The sequence below is a fragment of the Lepus europaeus genome, chromosome 10 (genome assembly GCF_033115175.1).
Source record: "Lepus europaeus isolate LE1 chromosome 10, mLepTim1.pri, whole genome shotgun sequence".
Classification (NCBI taxonomy): domain Eukaryota; kingdom Metazoa; phylum Chordata; class Mammalia; order Lagomorpha; family Leporidae; genus Lepus; species Lepus europaeus.
In genome coordinates, this window is record NC_084836.1 from 20,813,226 (window position 1) to 20,832,807 (window position 19,582).

General features: G+C 42.5%; 1 protein-coding gene across 6 annotated transcripts in view; it reads left to right on the forward strand.

Moving 5' to 3' along the window:
* Positions 1 to 10,049: 10,049 nt before the first annotated feature.
* ANKS1B (ankyrin repeat and sterile alpha motif domain containing 1B) overlaps positions 10,050 to 19,582 on the forward strand; it is a 1,247,671-nt gene continuing 1,238,138 nt past the window's right edge. For all 6 annotated transcript variants that reach the window (XM_062202004.1, XM_062202003.1, XM_062202008.1 and 3 more), the window contains exon 1: positions 10,050 to 10,183. In XM_062202004.1, the coding sequence (XP_062057988.1) occupies positions 10,050 to 10,183 (134 nt within the window). The remainder of the gene's footprint in view (positions 10,184 to 19,582) is intronic.

A 19,582-nucleotide genomic window follows, 5' to 3' on the forward strand; every position in this document is an offset into this window, starting at 1 on the left:
TATTGATATGTATTGCCTTGGCCCTCTCATTTTTCCACAAATATTCCTATTGTCTACTTTGGATTTCCTTTGTAGTTTTACTGGGATATTTTATGTCTTCACTTTCTTTCATAGTGATGACCATGTTTCTGTTTCTATATATAGCACATCTAGCACATTTTTTTTTTTTTTTTTTTGGACAGGCAGAGTGGACAGTGAGAGAGAGAGAGACAGAGAGAAAGGTCTTCCTTTTTCCATTGGTTCACCCTCCAATGGCCACCGCGGCTGGCGTGCTGTGGCTGGTGCACCACACTGATCCAAAGCCAGGAGCCAGGTGCTTCTGCTGGTCTCCCATGCGGGTGCAGAGCCCAGGCACTTGGGCCATCCTCCACTGCACTCCCGGGCCACAGCAGAGAGCTGGACTGGAAGAGGGGCAACTGGGACAGAATCTGGCGCTCCGACCAGGACTAGAACTCGGTGTGCGGGTGCCGCAGGCAGAGGATTAGCCTATTGAGCCAAGGCGCTGGCCTACAGCACATCTTTAAGCATCTTTTGTAAGGCTGGGTGAGTGTTGACAAATGCAATTTCTGTTTTTTATGGAATGTCTATAAATGACATTCATAAATGAGAGCTCTTCAGAGTACAGTATTCTTGGTTGACAATTTTTTTTTTTTCTCTTAAGTCTTGGACTATATCTCTCCTAGCCTACAGGGTTTCTGATAACAAGTCAGTGGTAGGTCTAATTGGAGATCCTGTGAATGTAATTTGGCATTTCTCTCAAGCAAATTTTAGCATCTTTTCTTTATGTTTTACTGTGGAATGTTTGACTACAATGTCTCATGTTGCAGATCTCTTCTGGTTGTATTTATTAGGAGTTCTATGTGGTTCCTGCACTTGGACGTCCCTTTCCTTTTCCAAATTAGGGAAATTTTCTGTAATTATTTCACTACAGAGGCCTTTTAATTCATTCTCTGTTCCCATTCCTTCAGGTGATCCTAATACCTGTATGTTGAGTTGTTTGATAGTATCCCATAAGTCTCCAACACTGTTTTTAAGTTTTCTAACTTTTTCACCTTTTTTTTGTCTGACTGTAAAATTTCCAAGGATTTGTCTTCAAAGTGGATATTGTTTCTTCTCCCTGAGTCTATTGTTAAGGCTTTCCACTGCATTTTTTAGACCCATTGAGTTCTTCATTTCTAATATTTCATTTTGACTTTTAAAATCTCAATCTCTGTATACAAAAAAAATAATTATAACTACAATAATTTAAGGGACAGAAATTATGAAAAGATACAATTGTGATATCAAATATAAATAATGTGATAGTACATGTGTAAAAAAAAATCTCAATTTCTTTTTCTTTTTCTTTCTTTTTTTTTTTTTTTTTTTTTGACAGGCAGAGTGGATAGTGAGAGAGAGAGACAGAGAGAAAGGTCTTCCTTTTTGCCGTTGGTTCACCCTCCAATGGCCGCTGCGGCCAGCAAATCTCGCTGATCCGAAGCCAGGAGCCAGGTGCTTCTCCTGGTCTCCCATGCGGGTGCAGGGCCCAAACACTTGGGCCATCCTCCACTGCCTTCCTGGGCCATAGCAGAGAGCTGGCCTGGAAGAGGGGCAACGGGATAGAATCCGGCGCCCCAACCAGGACTAGAGCCCGGTGTGCTGGCGCCGCAAGGCAGAGGATTAGCCTGTTAAGCCACGGCGCCGGCTTAAAATCTCAATTTCATAGGAAATATTTTCATTTTTGTAATGTATGGATCTTTAATTCATGGATTTGCTTCTGATTACTTTTAAGTAATCCTGTGATCCATTTTTTTAATTGTTTCTGGCATTTCATCAATCTCTTCATCTTCACATTCTAGTATTGAAGTATTGTTTTGTTTCTTTTGTGGGTGTCATGTCATCTTCCTTATTCTTTTTTCTTGAATTTCTACATTTATTTTTATGCATTTTTGGAGATATTTGTTGGTTTTTTTTAACCTGTGATGGCTTTTATCTTTGGATTATGCCTCTTTGGCTTAGTGGAGTGCCTGCTTTCTCAGTGAATATACAGAGGCGTGTGCTGGATGTGTCCCAGGAGCTCTGTTCAGCTCCATAATGGGGGAAGTGTCCAAAGTGACACCCACGTTGGGCATGCTAAATCTCTCTCTCTCTCTCTTTTAATCAGAATGGAGGATTTGATCAGCTCTGTCAGTGTAGTCTCAAGCTCACCTCCTCTCCTCCACGGAGACCAGTGCCGAGACACTAGCCACATTGATTGCAATATTCATCCATGCTGCCACAAGAACAACACAGAGGATCCATGCAGTCCTCAGAGTGAGCACGGATCCCATAGCAATGACTATTACCAGGCAGGGAGCTGTGGAGCCCCCTATAGCGACTACTTTAAGACCCAGCCACACCCTGCACTGTCCCATCCAGCCACAGTGTTTTTACAGCCTGTCCCAGCACAAAAATTTCCTACAGTCACGAACATCCAGCCCACCGCCAATTCTTCCAGCCAGACTCAAGCATCTCCTCTCAGCTGGTTGCTGGATGCGTGAACACAAGATTGCACAGCTGTTACATATGTACAAAATGATGCCTGCCCTCTCTCAACTAGTTACAGGACACTGGTGCTGGGTGGTTGAGGAGAGAGAAAAACGTGTCCCCTCCTTTTTGTCTGTAGGTTGGCAGGTACACTGTCCCCCTGGGCTCCAAGCTAAACTCAATGCCAGGTTCTTTCTGCAGCTTTATTGCTAGTGGGTTGGGCTGCTACAGTCTGGTCTCACCTCACTCTCCAAAGCTGGTACTGAGACTCTCAGCTTCTGGGGTCTGGAGTTGTGCACAGCCACACCCTCCACATAGATCTACAATTTGTGTGGAGCTTGCTCTGCAATTTTATCCCTAACTTTTCCCTGAGATTGCACTCTCCACTTTTTTTTAAAAAAAGATTTATTAGGGGCCAGCGCCATGGCTCACTTGGTTAATCCTCTGCCTGCGACGCCGGCATCCCATATAGGAACCAGGTTCTAGTCCCGGCTGCTCCTCTTCCAGTCCAGCTCTCTGCTGTGGCCAGGGAGAGCAGTGGAGGATGGCCCAAGTGCTTGGGCCCCTGCACCCACTTGGGAGACCAGGAAGAAACACCTGGCTCCTGGCTTCGGATCGGCGCAGTGCCGACCGTAGCAGCCATTTGGGGAGTGAACAAATGGAAGGAAGACCTTCCTCTCTGTCTCTCTCTCACTGTCTATAACTCTACCTGTCAAGTAAAAAAAAAAAAAGATTTATTTATTTATTTGAAAGGCAGAGTTACAGAGAGGCAGAGGCAGAGAGAGAGAGAGAGAGAGGTCTTCCATCCACTGGGAAGTGGCTGGAGCTGCACTGATCTGAAGCCAGGAGATTCCTCCAGGTTTGCCATGTGGGTGCAGGAGCCCAAGGATTTGGGCCATCTTCTGCTTTCCCAGGCCACAGCAGAGAGCTGGATCAGAAGTAGTGCAGTCAGGACTTGAACTGTTGCCCATACAGGATGCTGGCATTGCAGGCGGCAGTTTTACCTCCTAAGCCACAGCGCTGGCCCCTCTCCACCTTTTTTTTTTTTTTTTTTTTTTTTTTTATACTATCTTCTCCTAGACTAGAGCAGTAAGCTCACTTCCTATTCTGCCATCCTGGGATCTTCCTAGACTATCTAAAGTAATCTTAAACAATAGAAATAAAGCTGGAGGCATCACAATACTGTATCTCAAGATTTACTACAGGGCAGTTATAATGAAAACAATCTGGTACTGGCACAAAAACAAGTTGTAGACCAATGGAACAGAATAGAAACTTCAGAAATCAATCCATGCTTCTACAACTAACTTATCTTTTTTACAAAAGAATTAAAATCAGTTCCTGGGGCAAGGACAGTCTTTTCAACAAATGGTGCTGGGAAAACTGGATCTCTACATGCAGAAATATGAAATAAGACCCCTACCTTACATCTTACACACACAAAAGAAGGTTACATTTTTAAATGGTTGAAAAAAGTCAAAAGAAGAATATTTTGTGACACATGATACAGAATTCAAATTTTGGTATTCATAAATAGAATTTTGTTAGATTATGGGAACACTCATTTGTTCAAATCTCGTCTATGTCAACTTCTGGGCTTTAGCAGCAGAATTGGGTGGTATAAAAGAGACTGTATGGCCCACAAAGTTATATGGAGATATTTACTACCTGAAAAAGTTTTATTACCTTTGCTGTAGTAGATGCAAAGAAGAAGAGGATGGAGTAAAAGTATAAAACAGGTTGGGATTAGCCCCTGAGGGGGATGTGCAAAGATATAAAAAGTGGATCTTGCATCTTCTTAGCAGTCCCTCTGAAGATTGTGTAATAGATTTATCAGGATGGTATGTATTTTCCTCAGTAAAAAATAAAAGGAAATGGAGAAAATTTACTTTTCTGAATTTTTGGAGCTCCTCTCAGTAAGAAAAATAAAAGTGGCCACAAGGTTACATGTTTCAAAGGGGGCATGGTCATGGTCATAGGCTTTGAAAGTAACTCATAAGTAAGATGTCTTAGAAAGAGGAAGAAGTTAATCATAGTATGAGCAGGATAGTGATGGAATGTTGTGTGGTGTGATGATCTGGAGGGAACTTTACTCCTCAATGACTATCCCTAGAGGAGAGGAAATGTCTGCTCCTCTTCCCAAGAGGGAGCTGTATGGCAGTGAACAGTTCTTTCTTTCCCTACTTGTATCTGCTGCAGTCACTTTATTGGTGGAAAGGGTTACGTTGCTTTCACAACAAAGTAGAGGTTGGACTCTGGCTTTCTTTCTCCCTTGCCTTGTTTATGGATCACTAAGAAAGCAGTGAGCTTTCTTCTGCTTCCCACCACAAGAACATACTTGGATTAAGCATACTTGGATTAGAACCTACTTCTGCATGCTTTCCAAAGGCAGCCCTGGAAACCTGTGGGCTTTAGTTTTCCTTCATATTATTAAGTCAGATTTGCATATCTAGCTTGCTCCACAGGCAGGTCCCAAGGTGCACATTTGTAGGGGGTAGGTCCTAGTCTCATGCCCAGCCTCATTTTAGCAAGGATCACTGAATTTTGTGGAGTATTAGACACTTAACTGCCTTTTTATCAGCTCTAAGTTGGTTAGAACTTGGAGAAGATTGGTTGCTCATGGCATTCCACACTTATAACTATAAGGCTTTAGAAAAATTGCCAACATTGTACAGTGCTTGGTTTTTGGGTTCCCTCAAGAAGATGATGAGGGACATGCTTGGTGCCAGGTGGACATGGGGAGAACTTAAATGGAAAGTATAAAAGAGAAACCTGATCTACTATCCAGAGGTCAAGTATCTTCATATTCTGTAACCTGGATCTATTAACTTCTACCCCATGGACTATTAGAGCCCCACGATACAGGATAACTTTAGGACGTCAGTAACTCCACTCAAATTACAGTTATCCTATCCTACCTTGGTTGATAATGTCGTACCACATGACATTTTCTTTTCCTTTTGGGGATTGCAAATAGACATTGGTATATAGTACGAACACTGATCTGGATTCATGGTCCTTCAATTTCTCTTCTGTTTCCAAGGATGTTTATTTTCCCAATACTTCCATAGTTATTTTGTGTTTTTTGACCTCCTATGGTTTGTCTCAACTTTTAGTCTTTTCTTTCATTAGTCTACTCCAAGAGGAGTGCTTGCATTGTACATGTTGCAGCAATAACTCTAGGTTGCCAAAAACCATACCCAATTAGATTTGTGTATATCAGATTTTAAAATAAAGTACTCAGAAATTCTGGAGGAATATTATCTATCTCATTCTGTTGTTTTCAGGATTAAATAAAGTGAGACAAAATAAAGTATCTACTTTATAAATGACATGTTCACATGATGCATAACTATCACACAGTTCTTTAAAATTAAAAAATTAATCATTTTGAAAGGTAAAGAGGGGGCCGGTGTTGTGGCGTAGCAGATAAAGCTGCCATCTGCAGTGCCGGCATCCCATGTGGACGCTGGTTCGAGTCCTAGCTGCACCACTTCCGATCCAGCTCTCTGCTATGGCCTGGGAAAGCAGTAGAAGATGGCCCATGTCCTTGGGCCCTTGCACCCATGTGGGATACCTGGAAGAAGCTCCAAGCTTTTGGCTTCAGATCAGTCCAGCTCTGGCTGTTGCAGCCATATGGGAAGTGAATCAGTGGATGAAAGCTCTTGCTCTCTTTCTCTGCCTCTCTGTAACTCTGCCTTTCAAATAAATAAATCTTTAAAAGAAAAAAAGAAAGGTAGAGAGACAGATAGATCCCCATCTGTGGTTCAAAGTTTACTTCTCAAAGGCCTAAAGTATCTGTGGCTAGGTAGGCTGAAGCCAGGGGCTGGGAACTCAATCTTTGTCTCTCATATGAGTGGGGGGGACCAAACTACTTGAGCCATCTATCACCTGCTGCCTTCCAGGGTATGCATTAGCAGGAAGTTGGAACTGGGAGCTGAGCTGGGAGTCCAACCCAACACTCTATCTATAGTATGAGATGCAGACATCCCAGGTGGTGTCTTAGGTACTGTACTAAATGCCTGCCCCAATATCACATATTTCTTCAAAAACAGAATATTAGGACTGGAAAGTTTATTGGAGACTGGACATAATTTCCTCACAGGCAACACAGCCATCCCATATTGGAGTGCTGGCTGCTCACATTCTGATCAGCTCCCTGCTGGAGCATACAGGAAAGCAGCAGCAGATGGTCCAAGTACTTGGGCCCCTGCCACCCATGTGTGATAAATAACAGGATGGAATTCCTGGCTTCTGGCTCTGGCATGGCCCAGACTTGGCTGTTGTGGCCATATGAGGAGTGAAACCATGGATAGAAGGTCTCTCTCAGTTTGCCTTTCAAATAAGTAATATATAAATCTTTAAAATATATATTTATTTGGCCTTTTTGGATTTTTGGAAGAATGTTTTTATTTTTAATTCTCATGATAGTTCCCACAAAGCCAGTCTTTATCATTTTCAAGAAGTATGAACTAACTAAAAACAAATAGTTTAGACTTAGAAAAATTGGCTTTGAGTGTCATATGTTAGTAGAGTGCCTGGGACTGTGGAACTGATTTTTTAAAAAAGATTTATTTATTTATTTACTTGAAAGTCAGAGTTACACACAGAGAGAAGGACAGACAGAGAGAGAGAGAGAGGGAGGGAGAGGTCTTTCATCTGCTGGTTCACTCCCCAGATGGCTGCAATGGATGGAGTTGTGCTGATCCGAAGTCAGGAGCCCGGAGCTTCTTCCAGGTCTCCCACATGGGTGCAGGGGCCCAAGGACTTGGTTCATCTTCTACTGCTTTCCCAGGCCATAATAGAGAGCTGGATTGGAAGTGGAGCAGTCGGGACATGAACCAGCGCCCATATGAGATGCTGGCACAGCAGGTGGCGGCTTTACCAGCTATGCCACAGCGCCAGCCCTAGAACTGATTCTTAAATATTACTGATGGTTTTCTCATTGGGATTGCAGAGTTTTGATAATGATGACTCAGAGGATTCTACTCACCAACTCATTCATGACTAAATGGTGCTTGTGAAAACTGATTTTTTTTTTTACTTCTGCACAGTTGAATATTTACAGTATATTCTGGGAAAGGTAGGTTTTGCTAAGTGGCAACAGGCAAGAGGAAGGAGGATTTCCCTATGCCACCTTCAAAACGACATAATACTCCTCACCTCCTGTATTTTTTAACTGGTTTGGCAGTCCCAGTCAGGGATAGTGTTATTATTGCCACATATAATATCCCCTTATCATTAAAACAGATTCTACAACCCAAACCAAGGTCAAACCAGGAGTGAGAATTTAATATTAGTATTAATATTCCTCATTGGCGCCCCTGGGTTCGTGGATCCGCTCCTGACTACCTCTGTGCCAATGTAGTCCCTAGGAGGCAGCACTGATGGCTTAAGTCATTTGGTACTTGCCATCCACGTGGGAGACCTGGACTGCATTTCTGGCTCTTGGCTTTGCCCTAGTCCAGCCTCAGCCTTGGTGGGTACTTGTGGAGTGAACCAGCAGATGGAAGTGTTCTCTCTCTTTCTCTCTCTCTCACTCTCAAAAACAAACGAAAAACAAGACAAAACCAAAAAACTAATCTTTCAGGAAACCTGAGTAGTTATACTTTGATTTGATTTTGAAATGTTCAAATAAAATCTCAAAACATATAAAAATTTTCAAAATGCACTTTGTTGCTACCTCTGAATGTCATTTGAGTTTACCCAGTTTTGTACTTGAAATTTTTGCCTGTAGCAAGCAGGCAGTGCCAGATTTGAGCCTTGGCTCAGTTCCTTTGCAGCTGCTCATCAGTTTCCTCATCTGGTTAAATAGGGATAAAAACCATACCCATCTCATGGTATTGTTGTGGGGATGGAGATAAAATAAGGAAAACACTTAGCATAGTGCTTGGTACAGAAACTGCTCAGCAAATGTCTACAGTCATCATTGTCCATTTCACTGCAAGGGGGAAGAGTATGTAGTCAACAATGAGTCATTTCTGGGGTCTAGTTTCCACAAACATAGTCTGCATGGCATCTCCTGAAATGTAATGAATGCTTTGAGCTGTTATGTCCCCATTTCTGAAACAGATATGGTGCAATAATATCCAGGTCACTGGGATGTTGTAAGCAAAGTGTCCAGTATGTCCTTTTCCTACCAATCGCCTATCAACAAGTTAACCTTTATGAGGTCTATTCCAAGGATAAGTCCAAGCACAAGGTGTCACAGGAAGTTTCAAAGGAAAATAAACGCGTGTTCTCCACCGTGCAGAAGGAGAGCATCTAACAAAATCAAGCCAACCATGCACAATGAATTGCTGATGATTTATGCAAATTAAAGTGGATCTCTAATCCATGCCTATTTATATTTTTCCCAGTGTGGATGTGGAGGAATTTTCAATGAGGGCCTTTTCCCTGGTACTTTCACAAGTCAGCAGATCTCCAAAGCCCAACGAAAATGTGGGCTGATTATAGACCCTAGAAAAACTGGAACAGTCACAAATCGCTCCGTGAGTACTGCCTCAGAAACTAGGCTAAAACAAAGCTCCGCTTTGCAGCCAAGGGCAGGGAGCTCAGTCAAGCGAAGTTGCCAGGACTCGGGTGGAAGCGGTTGCAGAGGGCCCCTTTCCAGGATCCCCGGCCTTGCCATCCCCGTCATGGAGGATTTTCCTCCAGCGCCGTGACCGACCCGACGCGTGGAGTCGCAGCAGCCCGGGGAACTCCAGTCCTCACACAGTTAAACCTCCTCCAAGGAGACTGGAAGAGGGAGGGTCCCCGCCCACGAAACCCAGGAGAATCTCGTGCCGCCGCCCCGCCCCTCGCCCGGCCTCCTCCGCCCGCCCCCGCCCCGCCCCCCCCGCCCACCTCGGTAGGGACCGCGGGCCGCACCTGCCCGCGCGCGCACACGCCCCCCGCGCCGGGCCTCGCCGCCGCCGCCGCCCTCGGCACGCGCCCGCCGCGGCGCGCCCGCACCGCCCTGCCTCGGCGCGGGCCACGGCCGCCTGAGCTGCCGCTGCCACTACCGCCGCCGCCGCGCTCCTCCCCGCTGTGGGCCGCGGACGCCGCCGCCGCCGCCGCGTAACCGCCGAGCTGGCCCGCGCGGACGCTGAGGCGAGCCCGGGCCGGGCGTGAGGGAGCAGGGGCTGCCGCCGCCGCGGGCGTTCGCTGCGCGCCGGCGGGGACTATCTCCGCCTCCTGCTCGGCCGCCTGAGTCCTCACCGTCCTTCTCCCCCACCGCTCCTCAAAAGCACCCCCGGCCCCCACACCCCCGCGGGGACAAGGCCTCGGGAATTCAGGGGAGTGGCTGTGGGGGCGCGTCGCGGCTCCCAGCTCGGCCAGCCCCTCTTCCAAGACATGGTCTGATCCCCATTGTAGAAGCTGCGCCCCGAAGAGGAGGAGAGAGTGGTGTGCCCGGCTTGGGGCTGCAGGCATCTCTTCGTGCTGAAGCTCTTGCATTATTTTAGGGTGGGGCGGGGAGGGCCCAGGATTTTGGGGAGTGGGGGTGGGCGGGGGAAGAGGACCCGAGGAGGGGAAGGACTCTGTGAGGGAGTCGGTCAGAGACTATGGGGAAGGACCAGGAGCTGCTGGAGGCTGCTCGCACTGGAAATGTGGCTCTGGTGGAGAAACTCCTGTCTGGCAGGAAAGGAGGGATCCTGGGCGGTGGATCCGGACCCCTGCCCCTGTCTAATCTGCTAAGGTAAGGATGGGCTCCAGGTCCGGGGATGGCACACCTCGTTGTGCTTTGTGATGGATCCGTCCTCCCCAGGTTATTGCACCTGCTGGCTGCCAGCAATTCATTCTTAAATTAGGTAGGAAAACAGACTGTTGTATGGAGAGGAGGCATGAGCCTCCCAATCAGGTTGGTGCCTTAGATTCTTTGAGTAATTTTAAAATAGCCTTCCATCAATGCGTCAGTCAGCTACTTTTCTCTGAGCTGTGGTGCAGAACTTGTGCAGGTGCGAGTGTGGCTTGAAGAAAATCGGTGTTCCACCTGCTTTCCATCAGTGTTTATTGCGATCTTATTTGCAGCTTCGAAGCCAGCCTTTTTTTTTTTTTTTTTGTCTAGTTAAATGAAATTGGCAAAGAAGCTATTGCATGCATGCAATTACCCTGCAAAAGCCAAAGTCTTGGGTTGCGGCTCCCTTCTCTTGCAGAGGGCTTTTGCTGTGCTGTGGGTTATGATCCCCCCAGATGAAGAGAGTGAGCCTTGTGATGAGATGTCATCAGGACAGGGTGTGTGTGAAACTTGATAAGGCTGATTAGGCAGCCCCAGCAGTACTTGCAGATGTCTGGTCCAAGCGGAATGAAACTTGGTCATTTTATCTCGGGATGAAGGATGCCTGTTTGGGATAGTGTGTGTGGAATACAGTAGAGGCCTTCTAATGTGAAGATGTTGCAGGTGAGATGAATGTCAGTTGGAGAATGTTTCTAAGATGACATTTTAAAAAATGTCAAGGTCTTTATTCAACAGCTAGTACCTTAGAAATAGCAGGGTTGATTTGCATAATGGAGAAACTATTAAAAGTTGAATTGGTGGACAAATGAAATCAGCTGGGAATGAGGAAGCCTGGCGAGTATTCACTGGATAAAATTTAAGGAAAGCTCTTTAGTTTCCAGAATCACGGCTCTTCAATTTGTCCTGGATATTTTTGGAGTCATCAATCATCATTCATATCTTCACTTCAAAATGTCTCTTAGGCAACCCAACTATTCTTATGAAAATTTTAAAAAGCTCAAGTGATTTTTTTCCTTGGTTTCTAAAAACTTCCATGCTACTCTTTTGTGGTTAATACAAACTTTTGGGTGCTAACATTGTGTTCTTTGTAAGTTCTCAACGGTTTTAGTGGTCAGACAGTGAAATTCATTACAATACTGGCTAAAGAGAAAATGAGAAAGTGCACATTATAGTGAAATGCATTTAGTTGGAAAATAGTTGCTGAGATTTTAAAAAACCCTATAGGTTAATATATACTCATTGACAGTGACATTGTATTGGAATGACAGTTCATTTCAGAATAATGAATATTTATGGGACATTTTCCCAATAGGTTGTAGAATGATGACTCCTTTGTGTACTGTCTTGTTGAATACTTTTACTTTCAAACACAAATAGATACTGTGCTTATTTCAGATTGAAGCTTAAATAAGTGCTCTTTGCCACAGGTTATTTACATAAAAGTGAATCTAGTTATAGTTTTAAGTTAGAGGTGAAATAAGGATTTTTGCTAGTGCATCCATCAGTGATAAAAATAACTGGCTGGAAATCTATATGCTGGAAGAGGTTTCTCAAATAATCAAATAACGAATTCCTTTGGAAATGTTTTGAGAACTTCAGCTAATTTCAGAGAAGACTGTCTTTGTGACAGAACTCGAAGGCAAACATCTTTTAAATAGTCCTGCCCCAGTTGTGTCATTAAAAAGAAAAGAATAGATATCAGATGTTAGTGGTGGAATGCCAACTATTTAATTAATGCTGGTAAACCTAAGTACCAAAATTGTGACCCACAGGGTTTAATGTTGATAAACACTAAACAGAATAGTAGAATTGTGACCCAGGATGTGCATCTTGAATGAGAGGTTTTCTTTTTTGCTGGTTTGTCAGAGGTAGCAGTAGTAGCTCTGCAACAAGAAAACACTGAAGCAAAAAAATACAACTGCCAAGTTATAAAAATCACAAAACCACTAACCTTTAAACTTGAATTTATTTATCTCACACTGAATCAACAACTAAAACGGTGTCTTTGGAGAAAATGAGAATTCTTGGAGTGATCCTTTGCATATAATGAAATTTCTAAGCAGGCACACTTTTTTCAGTGTTCATTTTATTTCACAAATGATTGTCCTTAGAAGTTTATTTACAGGATAATGGAAAACGTGCGCCCCCGCCAAACATAATGACACTTTGACATTCTTTGATATTTTGGAATGAATTGTGGAAGAAGTCTGACATGTTTTCCCTCTTGCTTTATGACTTGTGTAATAATAGTGTCAGACTCTGCTACATCCTTGCCTGTATCATCTCATTCAGTTCTTATATTGACCTTAAGAAGTCAATCTTCATTTCACAGATGAAGGATTAAAGAAATAGGAAGATTAAGAACTTGCCGAAGGTCACATAATTAGTAATGCCAAAGATGTGAAATTCTGTGATTCAAATTTGCCTCACCATGTCTTCAGTCTTACTAATTGAATTCATTTTATTCACAAAAGTTTAAGGCACATGGACTGTTGAGATAATCCAATATGAACTTTTTTTTTCTGCTATGAGTAATGTCATTTAAAAATCCTTAAATTTTGTAATTTTTTGTTTTTAATTAAAATATCTCATAACATCCCTTTCAGGGTTTACTGGATAAGAAGCTTTCTGAAGATGTTTTTGATGACTTATTATCTACTAAGTGAACAGTAGCTTTGTGATGGAATCAGGGTGATGTTGAACATTTCAACAAAAGAATGTCCTTGAATAAATACAAAAACTACTTTAAGCCTCACTGTCCTTTTCAATAGAGTGGAAATAGTACCTATTATATAAGGTTGTTGCAAGAATTAAAGGAGATATAATATAATGAATGCAAAACCTTTAGCACATAGGTGTTCATCATTAGTGTTATTTCTCATGTAACTCTAAAGCACTTGACTATTTCTTAAGGCCTTAATTACTAAAGGACTGGGAGTAAATTTAAATTTCCTTAGTAAATGATGTATTAGAATAATAGAATCTTCAGATTGAAAAGAGCCTTTGATCCAGCTTCTCATCTAGTGCAGTATTTTTTCTGTGCCAACATATCTGACCAGGTAGTTAGTTGACTTCTTTAAGCCCTCCACTCACTAGATCCATTCCATTTTTGGGAGAAACTCTGCTTCTTTAAAAAATTCTCTTTCTATTGTGCTGAAATCTACCTCCTTGTAACTTCCAGAAATTGGTACTAGGTGGCTTTTTGGATCAATGTAAAGTAGTCTAATTCATCTGCCAGGTGCATTAGCAGGAAGCAGCATCAGAGGCTGAGCAGCCAGGACTCAAGCTGGCACTTTGATAATGGCATGCTGGCATGGCAAGCAGTGACTTAACCCACTGCACCACAATATCAGCCTCAGGACAGGATTTTCTTAGCCATGTAATAATGTTAGCTGTCACTGAGCATATTAATGCTTTCAGATATTATTTTGCTCACTGACCTGTGAAGCCATGGTACCGCTAATCTGGTGCTTGTGAATGTGTTTGTTGCACTTAAATTATTCCTGTTATGTTTCATCTCATTTGTTTTAGCCCGTGTTTTTAATCTTCCTAAGTATTTTCAATTCCTGAGTCTGTCTTTCAGCATATTAACTTCTCTGCATCATGTGTTGTTTTAATAAGAAATATTTCTGTAACTGGAGTCTAAAACTGCATGATATATTCCCGAAGAACCTCTCTTGAGGTTATCATAAAAGTAGCAAGCTATATGCATGGTATTTCTCTGAACATTGAAGCCACTTAATAGAGATATCAGCTACTTTTCTTCTTTATACTTGTGAAAATATTGTGAGGTATTTTATCCAGTGCCTTTCTAAATTCATGTTATATTCTGTTTATGGCATTCCTTTGATCCACAGCTCCAGTAGTAGTCTGTAAATTCCGCCCAAATCAGGCTACTTTATTATACCTTCCACCTGGTAATGAACCACTGGTAATTCCTCATATTGGTGAGAATTCCGTTTACCCCACTGCATCTAGATCTTCTGGGAATGGATACTTACCACTCATGTAAAGCAGCTATGTGTCTCTCATGATCCCTGGAGCTTCGATAATCTCCTAACAATATTTGTTTATCTTTCCTCATTTGAAAATGATTCTCAGTATGGAAGATAGGAGCAAAATAGAAACAGATTCTTGGTATTGCTAGACACCATAGAAAATCCTCTAGTGACCTGAAAGCATCTGCAGTTTTACTCTTGTTAGAGCTTAAAGTTACATCAATAATCTATTATATACCCATCTCTCCCTTTCTCAAACCTAGCTAAAAGAGACATTAACATCTTTACTGGACATGTATAAACTTTTATGTTTGTTTTCAATTATACCAGCCTCTTTTATCATGAAAGAAGTCTGAGCTCATCAGAATACTCAAATTGAGTTACCTCTCTCCTTTTCTTGCTCCAGATTACCTATAAAATTACATTTTTACTTATATCTTTCACGAAGCAGCTAAAAAACCTATTTAAATCTCTTGCTTTGGGACAGTTACCTTTTATTCTAAACAAAAATGATTTCCACTGAAAATGTATGTCCTTTTTTTTTTTTTTTTTGCTGAATCTAGGGTTAAGGATTTTTTAATTCTAATAAGGCAATAAAAGTTTGTCAATGCTCCAAATACATGATTTTCTTAATGTGTCAAGGAGTTGAGTACCACATAAGGTATATTTAATAAATTCTTTTTTTTAAAAATTTTTGACAGGCAGAGTGGACAGTGAGAGAGAGAGAGAGAGAGAGAGAGACAGACAGACAGAGAGAAAGGTCTTCCTTTTGCCGTTGGTTCACCCTCCAATGGCCGCCGCGGCTGGCGTGCTGTGGCTGGCACACCTGGCTGATCCGAAGGCAGGAGCCAGGTGCTTATCCTGGTCTCTCATGGGGTGCAGGGCCCAAGCACTTGGGCCATCCTCCACTGCCTTCCCGTGCCATAGCAGAGAGCTGGCCTGGAAGAGGGGCAACCGGGACAGAATCCAGCGCCCCGACCGGGGCTAGAACCCGGTGTGCCAGCGCCGCAAGGCGGATGATTAGCCTGTTGAGCCACGGCGCCGGCCTTTAATAAATTCTTGAACATAAAATATCCAGTTCTTAAGACCCCTATGTGGAAAAAGTGGATTAATAAGAAGGGAGGATATAATCTTCTGGTCACCAAAGACATAAACCAGAAAGTTGATAAAAATTTTGAGATTAAGGATTCAGCTCATAAAGGTTTTGGTGATTGGCACAAGGAGATAAGAACTAGGAACTTTTGCAATTTTCTTAACTGTTTGGTCAATTGTGGTTATTGGGACCTGATACAAAAAAACTCACTCTCAGGGAAACTGCATTGGTTAAATGAAATAAATCACAAATAGAGTAGTTAAGCTACATGAACATGTTATATCTATAAAAATAGTCATGTTGCAAGTGGGTTATCTATTTTAGATAGTAATGATGTTTGAAACAGTGATTGCACCATTATGTTCAGGGAGCTGTGTCTGCTGGAGTGAACAGTGCCAGCTGCATGATTGGGAGTAAGGGAAGAGGAGAGGGAATTTGGTATTGACCTCTTTCTCCACAGAGCAGGGATTTCAGCTCGCTTTCCAAAACTGAGAGGATGATAAATAGTGAACCAGAATAGCAGGTCAGCGACTACTATTCAACCTATCCATTCCTCCTTCCTCTCTTTCTTTTTTGTTAAAGGTTTATTTATTTGAATATCAGAGTTACAGAGAGAGAGGGAGAGGCAGAGAGAGGTGTCGTCTATCCACTGGTTCACTCTCCATATGGCTGCATTGGCCAGGGCTGAACCAGATTGAAGTTAGGAGCCTCATCTGGATCTCCCACATGGGTCCAAGCACTTGGGCCATCCTCCGCTGCCTTTCCCAAGCTGGAGCTGGATTGGAACTGGAGCAGATGGGACACGAACTGGCACCCATATGGGATGCTGGTGTTGCAGGAGATGGCTTTACCCTCTGTGCCCCAATGATAGCTCCCAACCTTTCCGTTCTTATACTGCACAATTCTTTTTTTTTTTTTTTTTTAAGATTTATTTATTTGAAAGAGTTAGAGAGGAAGAGACAGAGAGGTCTTCCAACCGCTGGTTCACTCCCAAATTGGCCGCAATGGCTGGAGCTGTGCCAATCCAAAGCCAGGAGCCAGGAGCTTCTTCCAGGTCTCCCACATGGGTGTAGGGGCCCAAGCATTTGGGCCATCTTCTACTGTTTTCCTAAGCCATAGCAGAGAACTGGATCGGAAGAGGAGCAGCTGGGACTAGAACTGGTGCCTATATGGGATGCTGGTGCTTCAGGCCAGGGCTTTAACCTGCCGCGCCACAGTGCCGGCCCCTGCACAATTCTTAATGTCTGTGTGCTTTCTTACCATTGATGGAAGGGTTGAGCAAGTCTTTACTGACATTAAAGCTGGAGTGGACAATATTCACTGTGTTTCTTGACTTTAGCAATTGAACCTCTCAGGTAACAGTTAACAATTTGGTTAGTTCAATTATATACTGAAATCATTTCCTTAATTATGCATTTGGGGTAATTTTTGGAAAATTCTTTCAAGGAAACTATTATAGAACATTTACATTTTTTTCTGATATTTAACCAGAAATGGAAGCCAACTGTAATGTAAATCAGGATTAGAAAAGACTAATTTCAGCCTATGGAACCTGAAGGTAAGGTATTTAATGAATTTTAGTATCTTTGGTTTTCCATTTTGAACATATTGCAGAATGGTTTTAGTTAATTAAAATATGCTAAGTTTTGATTACTCATCATATGCTGATAATGAATACTTTGAAAAAAGTGGGAAGACTCATCCTTGTTCCTGTTCTTTCCCATGTACGTGGTTGCATGATCATGTAAACTATGTAGGCAGACAGAGAAAATGCTGGTTAAAAACACTGTGAATTTCTTTGTGTAACTAGAAACTCTCCTTAGAATCTGGTTTTCTTCTTTTTGCATGAGTAAAATAGCAAATAAATTTTATATTTGTGTTATACTTAGGTGAGGCTTGGAATTGATTTTTGAGGGTGTATCAAAAAAATGTGGTCGAAAGTTAAATTTTGTTTTCCTTGGTTTCTTTGCCTGTGTCCAGGAGTGTTCATCTCTGTATCTGTTTCTTATGACTAGTGTTTTCTTATTATGTGGCATGTCTTTATGGATCTGGTTATAAAATATAACTTTGATTTACTTGTGCTGTAGAGTTATCTGGATTCTGTTGTGAGAATGGCTTTATATAAAATAGTTAATTACTTATTTCTTACAGTTAGTTTAAACAGTCTGCTTAGACTTGTTATTCCTTGATCAAATTGGATCAAATCTTGACTGATGGATATGGGCGTAAGCAGCCAGCCTCATTTCCTGCTGCCTGGTTAATATTTCTGATCTCCACACCACATTTCCTTCAACTCTCCCTGCTCGATTCTCTTTTTGTCCATCGGCCCCCCAAAAGCCTCTTCTCTTATCTAAATTACTACAAATTCTCCCTGGCTGTAGTTTCTGTGCCAGCTGTTCCTCTCCTAAGAGGAAAATCTGTGTAAGGAGTTGAGGTGGGATGGCTTGAAGAAGAAGAATATTGGACCTTCAAGGATTGGATAAAGGTGAACATTTATCCTTCCTTCTTATAAGGCTGAAGCAGAGCTAGGGATTCAGCTGGATCCCTGAGAAGTGAGCTACTATGGGGCTAGTAAAGGAAAAGCCTTTTCTTTTGCTGCTTGTTTTGTCCCTAGAACTTTTATTTGGTTTATATATGCTCATCTTAGACAGGAACATATGGTAGATTGTGTACTTATCTCCAGAAGTTATTCCTTAAACATTTATTATATAATCACAGGTGAAAAGGATATGGGATACAATTATATAACAACTGTAATATCTAATGTGGTTTGAAATTAAAATTCTTATAGATGTATTTTTTTCACTAAAAAAATTTCATGTTGCACATTGATTTCAGTATCTAGGTTATTCCATAATGTACAGGGAGAGGCATTTGAATGGCCCTTGGATCACAATTAGCATTCTTCCACATTATGTTTTCCTTTTTTGTCTAAATTATTCTTAGTCACTTGGGGTTCTTGTTTGCTACCTCATTGCTAATCTGCAATTGAAATGTCTTATGTATCATACAAATATGCTAAATATGTATTTAGTGTTTTGAATCCAAAAAACCTGGAATATTTACTTACAGAATTCTGTTTTGTGTAGATAGTTTCCTGTTAGTGTGGAGACATGGGAATAAGTAGGTGTGTTTTAGGGGGAGCAGTGAGAATTATTCAGGGTTGTTCTTTGGCTTGGCAAACTCTAGTAGTACAGTAGTCTAGGACAGAATTGCTTCCTGTTGGGTTTTTTTTTGATTATTGACCAATAGTTGACAGAAGGTTGATAGAAGACATAATCAGAAAATGAAGAATCACAATGGTTAAACTATTTCTTAGGGGAGCGGCAAGATGGCGGAATAGGAAGGGCGCACATTGATAGTTCAGCAAGACACACAGGTTAATAAAAGTGGAGATACTGCAGGGTCAAGGAAGAGTAGGGGAAGAAACAGCAGCGGAAACCCTTTCGGAACTAGTGATTCACAGTGGACCTGCGTGGAGAGCGTGGGAGCCCAAGTTCGGGACACCAGCGGCAGACTCAACACACCAGCGCTGGAACGCGAGGTGAGCCAAACCTCAATAGCCCGAGACACCAGCGGGCAAGCAGAAAGAGGAGACTAGAGGGACCGAGGCTTGAAACTCCGTGGGGAAAAGTTCACCAGGCTAACTAGAAGAGAGAGAGGAAAAAAAAAAAAAAGTGACCGATACGGACAAGAGTTTCTCTGCTCACCCCTCAAAGGGGAGCAAGACAAAGAGCAGGCGCCATTTTGGACATACGTCATAAGCAGGGCGACCTCAGGTCTGCACCGGCCCTGAGCCTAGCAGAAAAACCTGACTCTCGGGGGAGGGGTGAAATAACAGGAGATTAGGATCTAACTTGGCAATCCAGTGGGACACTGCAGGAGAATTGGAGCCCACACCGAGGGCAGCAGAGATTCCCTGTGTGGTCCTTGGGAAAGAGCTTCCAATCTCTGGCTCCTGTGGGTATATCATTTGCCTGCTAACTACCTCCAATTACGTTCAGCTGTGTGGAATTACTTCCCTTTTGAATCAAAAAAAAAAAAAAAAAAAAGAAAGAAAGAAAGAAAGAGAGATTTACCACACCTAACCTGGGAGTGTCATTTTTGACACACCCTCAACCCTGAGGAACCAAACACAGCTCTCAGTCCACACTCATCTCAAGCCTCTAAGGCTCCACTGAAAGCAGACAGTCCACTTAATATAGAGCCATAGTGTAACAAGAAAAAACACCACAGTGAAGAAACCAAATATCTCCAACATGCCAAACA